At 48.7% G+C, this 10,975-nt stretch overlaps 1 protein-coding gene across 1 annotated transcript in view; it reads left to right on the top strand.

Moving 5' to 3' along the window:
• Positions 1 to 211: 211 nt before the first annotated feature.
• The window catches only part of STK35 (serine/threonine kinase 35), a 44,331-nt gene continuing 33,567 nt past the window's right edge, over positions 212 to 10,975 (top strand). Inside the window, exons 1-2 of the mRNA XM_057529402.1 lie at positions 212 to 704; positions 1,299 to 1,899. Of these exons, the coding sequence (XP_057385385.1) occupies positions 399 to 704; positions 1,299 to 1,899 (907 nt within the window). The 5' untranslated portion in view covers positions 212 to 398. The remainder of the gene's footprint in view (positions 705 to 1,298; positions 1,900 to 10,975) is intronic.

Raw genomic sequence — 10,975 nt, 5'->3', positions numbered from 1 at the left:
AAACTGAGGCTCCAAGTGGGGCAATGTTTTGCCCAGGATCAAGGGGCTTAATAGGAGACGGGGCGTGGATTCCATCCCAGTGCGGGCGGTTCCCAGGCAAAACCTATGAATCAATTAAACCGACCAATCCAATCAACCAATCAGTATTTATTAGGGCCTACTGGGTGCAGCTCCTCTTCACGCAGCGCAGGCGAGGAAGAGAGGAGGTTGCGGTGCTCAGGCGGCTGCGGAGACCGGAGGCCGCAGCCTGATCGCGGGAATTTGGCGCCTGTTTTTTGTTGGTTGGGTGTTCTCGCCTGTGATTGGGCCCCGGCCCCGCGTGGGTTAGCCCGGCTGCTGCTGGTCGGCCGACCTTGGCAGGACCCCGGCGGCGCCGTACTCGGCTGCCCTCCCGGGGAATGGGCCACCAGGAGCCCCCGCTGGCCCGAGTGCGGGCGGGACGTGCGGCTTATATAAAAAGGTTACGTAAAGGGCTCAGCTGGCGCGAACACGTGGAGAGCCGCGGGAGTCCTGACGCCCAGTTGTCCCCCGAGAGCACCGCTGCCGTCACCCGTGCAGTAGCAGGTTCTGTCGCACGCCCGACCCGGGCCACGGTCTCTCGCGCGGCTAGGTACCCGAAGCAGCCCTGGCCCGGAGCGGACCATCCCCAGCTGGGGGCCTTAGGGGGGAAACGCGCTGCCCGGAAGTGGAAGGGCGCAGGCCAGGTAAGGGCGCGGTCCGCGAAGTGAAAGGTTGCACCCAAGCTGGAACTACGCCCGCCGCCTCGGGCGTCTGGGGCGGGCAGCTGCGTCCCCGGTTGGGCGCGCTCAGGAGGGACTCCGAACTTTTAAGCCAACCCCTTACACCCGCAGCCCGGCGGGACTTGGGTCGGTCCGCTGGGCTCCACTCCGGCTTAATTCAATGGACTGTTTACACCCGGGAGAACACAGGGTGGGACGCGGGGAGGGGCATCCCTGAGGGAGCCAAGCGGAAAAGAAGATTTCCACAGTCCGAATTTCTTCTTAAGGGTGATTTTCATAAGTCGCGAAAGCTCCGAGTCCTTGTTTCTCGTATTGCTATACAATAAATTAACTGAAAAGGCGGGGAGTTTCTGCTTTTCTTTCCGGCTCCCCCTCTGAGCCAGTGCCCCGTGGTTTCGTCTTTCCCGCTTCCCCCTCCCCTCCCCCGTTTAGTCAGCAACCGTGGCTTCCGTCTTAAAGGGGCCGTGGCGGCCGGAGGAGGAGGTGGGACGCCCTGAGGCCTGCGCTGCTTGCCTCCCGGCCTCGGCCTGGTCGCTTAACCGATTCTTTCGCCCGCAGGTCACAATCCAGGGTCCCGCTCCTCCGCGTCCCGGGACCGGACGGAGGGATGAGGCAGGGGGGTCCCGGGCAGCGCCGTTGCTGCTCCCCCCGCCGCCCGCAACCATGGAAACGGGGGAGGAGGACGGCGCCCGCAGAGGTACACAAAGCCCCGAGCGGAAAAGGCGAAGCCCAGTGCCGCGGGCGCTCAGCGCGAAGCTGAGGCCGGCGGCGGTGGCCCAGGCCATGGATCCGGTGGCGGCCGAGGCCCCGGGCGAGGCCTACCTGGCGCGGCGGCGGCCGGAGGGCGGCGGCGGGTCGGCGCGGCCGCGCTACAGCCTTTTGGCGGAGATCGGGCGCGGCAGCTACGGCGTGGTGTACGAGGCAGTGGCCGGGCGCAGCGGGGCCCGGGTGGCGGTCAAGAAGATCCGCTGCGACGCCCCCGAGAACGTGGAGCTGGCGCTGGCCGAATTCTGGGCCCTGACCAGCCTCAAGCGGCGCCACCAAAACGTCGTGCAGTTTGAGGAGTGCGTCCTGCAGCGCAACGGGCTAGCCCAGCGTATGAGCCACGGCAACAAGAGCTCGCAGCTTTACCTGCGCCTGGTGGAAACCTCGCTCAAAGGTAGGAATGCCGAGGGCCGTCCTGGCCACGCATGGCCTGGACCCACGAATCTGCTGGGCTCGGCCCAAACTGACCCCTAGACCCTGGTCCCGGTTCTGTCGCCCTGGACCCGACACACCCTCCTTTCCGGGCCAGACATTCGGGCCGCCCTCTCCTCTCCGGATCCAGGATCAGTCCTTGGCACTAATGTTAGCTGGTATTTTAATAACAAGGGCTCATTAAGTGCCAACCATTGTCGTAGTAAGTGATCCATAAGTGTGAACCATTATTATGAAACGTCTAGCACTTTTAAGGTCGGACTTGGGAGTGGAGGGGGTTGGGTTCAGAGTCGGTGGAAGATCTAGGGTCTCTTCTCTTTCCCTCCCAAAGCAAACAAAAAGGAAAAAACTTTGCTGGACCCACCCACACCCGCTCCCTGTCTGGTTCCAAAAATCCTGACACCCTCCGGCTCCACCCTGCTAACTCTTGTTTCCTGGTCTGCCTTTTCCTCTGAGACCCCCCCAGCCCTTCATCCCAGGGAAGTCCAGCAAACCGGCGGTTTTCAGCCTAGGTCCTCTAGGGGCCTGCAGAATAACTCCACAGGTGGGTCTAGAGCTGTCACACAACACATCTAACATCTTTTTCCTCCCTTTTACAACCACCTTCTGAGGCTGGCTTCCAAGTGGTTTTATTTATAGGGACGATGGGGCTCAGTGAAGCAAGGGGATTTTGCAGTCCTGGGAGGGCTAGTCCTGGTTTCGGGGTTTTAACTGCAGTTAGGGAGCGTGTGCATCCTGAGTGCTCATGTGCCGTGTTCAGACTACAAGTAGCCAAGGGTCTATTCATAGAAGAGAGAGCCAGTGGGCTAGGAAGGCCTGAGGAGACTTCCTCAGGGGAGAGGTTGCTAATCTGAGACCTAGCTCTGCCCTAGATCTCTTACAGAGTGACTTGAGGTATAACTTGAAAAGTAAATCCTCTTCTCTTTCTATAAGTGGAGAAACTAAGGTTTAGAGGTGAATGAACCCAAGTTGAGGAAGGTTAATCAGCTTGTAAGGGAGGTATGGTTGTACTCCTGGTTTGTTTACAATTTTTCATAGCTTAAGCGATGTGAACTCAGATCTGTCTTGATTCAAGGTCTCAACCCTTTTAAAAGGTGTAATGGTTTCCTCCCTCCCCCAAGGATGAACTAGATCTGACCTTAGTAAGAGCTGGTAGGATTTGGGGTGGGGTTGGATAGGGCATTTTGTTTGGAGCTTTTGCCTGACTTTAAGATCCTCCAGGCCCATCCCAAGAGAACTCCTGGTCCTGTTTCAGGTCAGTTGTTTGACAGCGGATTGAGGACATGCTCAATATTACCTGGGGCCCTTTTTCAAAATAGGCTTCTACTTTTTCTGCCCATCCCTGCCCCATCCATCCTGAAAAGCCCACCCTCTCTCCAGGGTAAATATATTTGTTTTGAAAAGACTTTCCAGGAGATTCTTTCAGCTTACCTGTATTCTACAGGCTCTTCACTTCACTCTCAGACTGTCTTCTCTGTGGTTAATGAATGGTCTGGACTTCCAACTTACATGACTGCCTTGGGATGTAGGAGTTTGCTTTTCCAAAGGATCCCCTTCTATCCTCAGCTCATTGATGCCAGTTTTGAAACTTCAACCTGGGTTGGAAGTCTTTGCTTTGTGTCCCTACATATACTGTTCAAACTTTCCTCACTTGTAGAATTTGTCAAAACTCCGCAGTAAACAGTGGCAGCATAACACAGGCTTTGGGGTTAGACTCACTTTTAGTCATAGTTTGTCTCAGCTGACTGCATGAGACATGGGACAAGTTGTTTCAAACCTGTGGGGAGCATTCCTTTATTCATAAGGTGAGGGTTCCTCTGTCATAGGGTTGCTGTGCAGCCTAGGAATGTCAACAAGTGCTCCAGATGAGGAGAAATTCGCTGCTTCAGTAAGTTCAGGCTACGTTTTGAATCTTCTTCCACTGTCGTCCCCTTCGAAATTCACAATGTTCCTGTTCAAGTTTCCCAAACTTGACTATGGAACACATTCTGTTTCCTGTACTGTAGGCAGCGCCAAGTTGACAGAAACACTGGTATTTTCTTCCTCCCTTTGTGAACTAAAACTGAGGCCTAAAAGAAACGAAATATTTTGCTTTAGGCCACATACTTAATATATCCCTTTTAGTTATTTGGAGTCTTAAATATATGAGCCTCTACTATGGGTCAGTTAATATTCTGGGCTTAGAGAGAGAGCAGTAAAGACAATGCATGTTGCCTCTGCTTATAAACTGATGTTCAGATTTACGTGTCAAGTGTTAATTTAACAAGCAGTTAATAAGCGTTGAGCTTTTTGCTATCAGTACTAAAGTGGAGAACACATACCCAAATTACTCCTGGTTAAGTTTTCCTGACTTCAGCTTCCAAAATTTAGCAGTCCTGATATGCCCTGGGGCAGATTCCTTCTAGTTTGCAAGTAATCTGGTTCAGCTCTGCCTGTAAACAGATGCAGTCACCTCTTGCCCCGTCTCCTGCAATTTAGAATAATTTTGAATAGACTGAAAAGTGTTAATCTGCCTTAAAGTCTCAATGAACCAAATCCACAAACTTTTACTGAGGTCCCTATGGTGGTATTTGCAGAGGAAAAAAACCCTCTTTGTCCCAAAGGAACTTAATTTGAAGTTTGAGGACCTGTAGAAGACTCAAATGCTAATCAAGGTCACGGAGGAAAAGCCAAGTTGGCTCATCAATGGCTTTGTTCTGTGTTGTACAAATTAACAAGAATGATTATCAGGAGTTAGCCAGAAGTTAGCAGAGAAGGTGGGCTTTGAAAGAAGGGGGCCTAGGAACACATGAATAGGTAGAGAAGAGAGTGCTATTTATTTCACAGTTTGGCCAAATAGAGAACAAATAGAGAATGGTTGTCCGTCTCCTCTCCCCTCCCCCCTCTCCGAGTATCAACTCCACCAGAAGGCATTTCTGTAGTTTAAAAAAATTATGTATGAATAAACCAATATCAAAAAAGGGGTAAGGGGACTTCTTAATGCAGTTCTTCATCTTCTCCAACTTTGATAGACTTCTGTGTCTTATGTCCTTCCTTTCTCTCTGAACATAGACCAAAAAGTCCTACCCAGAGCATTAAATAGAGAACAGAAGTTTCAGACAGTCAGTAGTGAGCCATCTTAGATGTCTGATCTGGCCTTCTGTTTCACAGGGAACGAAATTGAAGCCCAGAAAAGAGACAGGACTTGCCCCAGATGAGTTAGTGGTAGTATTCAAACCAGCCTCCCAGGCTTTTTTAAACCAGATTAACAATCCTGTAAATTATTTGGTTGATAGGTTGGTGGCTTTGTTTAACTTTTAAGAACTTTTCATTAAAAAAGGGTTAACAGTTTGCTTTTATCCCCTTGTTTCCATTGCCAAAGGACCCTGTCCTGATTGCACCTAAAACTGAATTCAAGATTACTGCCACTTAGACAGCAGGCATGCCTGAGCTCATTGTCAAACTCAGAAATTCTGATGCTCTCTACAAAGTGCACACTGATCCTTATACAAATAGCAGCAAATAAAGACAAAAAAAAAAATCCACAACAAACTGTCAAGGTTCATAAAACTGAATAATTAGAAGTTTGGAAAAACCAGGAACCTAGCTTATCCCAACTTGGTAAAACGTGTTCCGCTTGACCAATTATTTGATGTTTGCTGTACTCAAGATACCTGGAGGGGCTTTCACATGGGTGGGAATCTTGGCCCTTGGGAGGCAGTCTTGTCTGCACGCCGATGCCCGATGCCCGGTGTGACTGTGAGCCATACACTGCACTAGAAGAAGCTGTGCAGAGTTTCCTCCACGAGGCATGCAGAAGACTTGGCCATGACCATCGTGCAAGGTCATGAGTGGTGGGTGTCCCAGAAGACAGTAGAGGTTCCCTCTGGGAGCATAGAGGCCTGGGGAAGCAAGGAAGGAGGTAGACCTCAGGAAGCTGAGGGGGAGCCAGTGTCTTAGTGGATGGGTTGTCGGCCTGCAAACTCCTCTCAGCCCATTGAGAGCCCAGGGAAATCTTGGGCTCAGAGCTGGGTGCCCCCCTCCCAGGCCGCTGGAAAGCACCTCTGAATTCTCTACTGCAGCTTTGGGGCCTCCGAGTTTAGAGATCCCTGGGTAGAGGCAGGGAGCTGAATGGTAATCTTCGGCTACCCTGACATAGATACAAAGGCAGCATTTAGGGGCCCTGGAAATGAACGGGATACAGTAGAACATTGGTATTGACTGGGAGTCGGAAGGTCTTAGTCCCAGTTTCACCCTGTTAATAAAAGCTAAAACTCACTGATTGCTGTGTGCCAAGAGCTGTTCTAAAGGCTTTATACCTCTTAACTGTTTCAGTCTTCATGACCACCTTTTGAAGTCAATACTATAATTATCCCTATTTTACGGGTGAGACAACTTGAGGCACTGAGGTTAGTGGCATTGCCTGATGTGTAGCAGCTAAGCAGAACCAAGCCAGGCTCCAAGCCCTGGCATTCTGGATTGAGTCAGCTTTCCTTCACAGCTGTGCTGCACTCTTGGGACAGGTGGCTTAAGTTCTGGGCTCTCCTGTTTTTCTTGTTGTTAAATGGGTATAATCATATTTTACTCATAAGCTAATGGCTACTATCTATTTTCAATTATGTGTTAACCAGTACTTGTGGCACTGCTGATTTCTACTGGTGCCTCCCCTATGTCTCAGCTGCCAGGGACCCTCTGCCTCCTTTCTGTTCTGCTCTTGATTGTCTTGGGACAACCACACAGGCTTTCCTTTTCTCTTGCTACTGACAGACTGCTTTCCTTCTGTGTGCATTGGGGGTTTTAGATAACCAGCCCCAGGAGACAGAAGCAACCCTTACTTGAGAGCTTTGATTAATTGGGGTTGTATTGGGTAGGGCTTTTTACAGTGTAAGTAAACTCTCAAAGAGAGCTTAGCTTCCCAATAGAACATCAGTTTATTTTCAGCTTGACCTTGGCTTTTGGTGGTATTTAGCCACAGGCCCTCCTCAGTGACTCACAAATTCTGGATGCTTACCTAGTTGTCTTAATCTAAACATTCTGCATGCCCTATACTAGCATGTTCTCTGATATTTCTCTGTTTTAAGCCTCTCCAGCTAACAGTTCTCATCTTGATTCATTTCACCCAGTTATTGATCACCTACTCGATGTGTGTGAGGTGCATCGCAGGAGCCCAGAGACATGGTCTTGTTCCACTGTGGTGCCCAGTCTAAGGGAGGAGATGGGCACAGCACAACCGATGATACGTCACTGCGGCCTGTGAGAGGTGCTTTGGGGGGACAGCTGGCAGGAATGTGGACTAAGTTTAGAGGAGGGAAGGATGAGTTGTAAAAGGGTAAATCAGAAGTGAGCCTGGCACACAGTAAGGCTAGGCATGTGGCAAGGACCATTGCACATGGAGAGAGAAACAACCAGGACTGCCCTACTCCCCAGTCTGCCTGGCCAGTGGAATCTGCATTTTTAACAAGAGCCTTGCAATGTTCCAAGTCCTAATAGCTAACCTTAGATTTTCATGGTTCATCCTCTCATTTAATCCTCTCCACTTTAGGTTGGAGTTTTTGTAACCTGGTTTTACACACAAGAAAATCAAGATCCATTAAGTCAAGTAACTTGTCCATTCCCACAGCAGTGAAAGGTCAGGCTCTAGGTTTATATCCAGATGTTCTTTGCAATTTTTAACATGATTAATACCCAGTAGTTGTCTGCTCTGGTGTCCAGGCACCTTGCAAGATGCTTCGTATGTCACAATTAAGCCTCCCAGCAGCCCATTGAGGTAAGTGTCTCTTCCCAATTTATGGAAAATGAAATATTCATGGGGTCTTTTTTAGCAGTTTGCCCAGGGTCACATTAGCCGTGAAAGTGTGGGAGTGGGTGGTTTTGACCCCAGGCCTGGCTGGCTCCTTCTCCTTTCCCACTGGGCCTGAGAGTTCGTAATTGGCCTCTTGGCCTCTACAGGACACTGTATCTTGCCCTGGCAGCCACCCTGAGGGGGTGTGTTCTGTAGTGCACAAAGACATTTGATTAATGAAGTACTTTGAATTGAACACACCCTGTGGTGTTGACACTGGACCCAGCCTCTTTATAGTGACACAGCTCAAGGTCATTGAGGCTGGGAGGAGGGCTTGGGCTATGTGCTCATTTTGGGAGAATGTGCTTGAATGGTCCTCATCTTCAGCATCTTCTCAGGACTGATCTTCTGAACCACTTCTTTAGTTAAAAGTTGTATATTAAAATTTTTATTTAATCAGAAGCAGGGATAGCTATGGTCATAACAAATTCAAACCTCATTTCTGGATTCCTTTATAATATTTTCTTAAACATAACTTTAAAATTTTATATCTTATGTCTCACTTCACATTAAACATGCTTATGATGTGTTATGTGATCTCTTTTGGCTTTTTAAGTAAATTTTGTTGAAGTAAAACATGGCCCTTTCAGCATTCAACTAAGTGGCAGTGCCATTATTAACCATTAAGTACCCGGGACAGTTGTTCTAACTCCTTACTTGTACTGTGCTGTGTGGAATACCAGTTCTGTGTGTTTTTAGTGCTTGGTGTGCCCTTTTGTTGCTGGTAGTGGTAGGTTTTTGTTTTTGTTTTGCCTGTTTGGTACTCTTCGCTTAGAATAAATTCCTGGAGTGGGATTTTTATGTCACGTTGAGCATTTTGGAGACTTGTGATAAATATTGCTGAATTGTTTATCTCAGCATGCTTATCAAAATCATAATTAATCCTCTATGAAAAATGAATCAGCGTGTTATGTGGTTGGCCTATCAATACCGGAGACTTAAGGAACATTGAACTCCTTGGGGGCATCCGTAAGAGTACTTAACAAGGAACTGTGTCAGTGGGAAATGGAACATCCAGGTGTTAACTTCTGCTGCAGGCAAGGATAGGCAGCAGTAAAGCATCAGGGTTAGGAATCCAGGCTGTGGAGACTCTGGGGTCTGCCTCTGTGAGACTGTAGTGAGACCAAAGGCAAGGTATTTTAATCTTTTGAGCCTCAGTTTCCTCACTTGTGAAAGGGTCATGTACGTAGATGCAAGTTGGGAGTAAGAAGAGAGGATTGGCTTCTTCCTTCCTTCCATCACATGTGAAGTGATGAGTTGCTCAGCTCTGTTGATTCTAAACCTCCAAGACTTTTCTCCCATCCCCTTACCGCCTCCTCCCTGGCCAGCCCGCACTTCTTCAGCTTTCAGGACCTCCTGATGCGTCTCTTGGCCTCTAGTCTGTCTTCCATTTCTAACTCCTCTTGCCTCCAGAGGGAACCTGTTTCGTCGATTCTCAGATGTGTTCTTCCACATGTTAACATCTCTGAAATCAGAACTCAGTCAGTGGTAAACCAGAGTGTTGTCAACAGCTTGGATGTCTTACCTAAGTGGTACGTCTAACTTAACACTGGTGACTTCTTAGTTTCAATAAGCAAATTTAGAAGTATTTCTAAAATACTTCAAGAACTTTTAGTCACTTCCCATTTCTTAGGGTTCACATTCTTGTAGTCTGCCAGATACCATTTCTTATGAGCTGACTCCAGCTTCACCTCCAGCCTCATTTCTCCCCATCTCCTACCACATCTCTTCTGTGATTACCCCAGGTTACGTGGGTCCCTTGCTGCAAGCTTACACCCCCCTGTGCCGTGTGCTCACTCTCTTCACCCCGGGAAACACGGTGCATGAGCCGCTTACTGTCAGCCTGCCCTTCTCTCGTCCTAACCACCTTTCCCTACCCCTCAGGCAGAGCTGCCTCCTCTTCCTTACTCTCATAGCTGCAGTCATTCTGCTTCTAATGGCTGGAAGCCTTCATAAGGGCAGAGGCTTTTGCTCATCACATGTCTGGGGTCTGCCGAGCAGTGTGTGCTCTAGCATAACTGTGTACTTATACTAGAGCATAGCAGATGCCAGCCATTATACAGGGGAGGGATAAACAACAAGGTCCTGCTGTACAGCACAGGGAGCGATGTTCACTATCCTGTGGCAAACCGTAATGGAAAAAGAATACGTACATGTATAACTGAGTCACTTTGCTGTACAGCAGAGATCGGCACAACATTGTAAATCAACTATATTTCGATTAAAAAAAAAAGCCGAATTTCTGGAGGATGCTTGGAAATGGGCTTACAAAATTCTGGGTATTTTGTATCCCTTTCCAGGAAGTGCCTGCTTTCCACAGCTCATACTGACTTATCCTTATGCTGAGCCTCCCGACCTCAAGTTTCTGAATACAGCCCATTTTGTTGGGAGACTTCAGCCACTGCTTATGCCCATGAGTAATGAGATGCGAGGCACCTGCTTGATTTTTTTTTTAACTTTATTTTTTTTTAATTTATTTATTTGGCAGCACCGGGACTTAGTTGCAGTACTTGGGATCTTGATTGCCGAGTGTGGGATCTTTTAGTTACGGCATGTGGGACCTAGTTCCCTGACCAGGGATCAAACCCAGGGATCGCTCCTGCATTGGGAGCACCAAGTCTTAGCCACTGGACCACCAGGGAAGTCCCCTGCTTGATTTTTTTTTTTTTTTAATTGTTTCCCTGTGAACTGTGGCATAGGATATGTTTTGAAATACAGAGTTTATTTTGTGGTCTTCTGGCTTCTGGACTTGGGAAAGGTAATAAAACGCCCCTGAAGGTAGGCCTGCCTCTAATCCAAGTGCATTTCTTTGCCCCCTGTAACCTGGGAGTTAGCACGTTCTGGTGGAGGGAGGTGGCTGTGCAGGATCGCACCTCACCAACCACTCATGGCCGTGACAAATAGTTCCTGGAACCCAGTGGGCTCTCAAAGGTTAATTTGCCACAAATCCTTATCACCTTCAAATAACACTCCCTTTTCTCCAGCTCTGGGCAGCTAAATTCTCAGCCCTTTTTAGTCTTACAGAACTGCCAGATTTATACCAAACAAGGGGATTATAAAACTTAAGTAAATTTTGTTTGTTTCTGTCAGTTCAAAAAACTGAATTTCATGTGAGGATTCTACTAGTTTCTGCATGTGTTTGTTCCAGTTTTACATCCCAAAACTGGGGAAGTAACCACAGGGTGGCTTCAGTGACCCACTGGGGTGGCTGTGAAAC

Source organism: Balaenoptera acutorostrata, chromosome 15 (assembly GCF_949987535.1).
Source record: "Balaenoptera acutorostrata chromosome 15, mBalAcu1.1, whole genome shotgun sequence".
Lineage (NCBI taxonomy): Eukaryota > Metazoa > Chordata > Mammalia > Artiodactyla > Balaenopteridae > Balaenoptera > Balaenoptera acutorostrata.
Note: the sequence above shows the minus strand (reverse complement) of the source record. Positions and strands in the feature narration are given on the sequence as shown.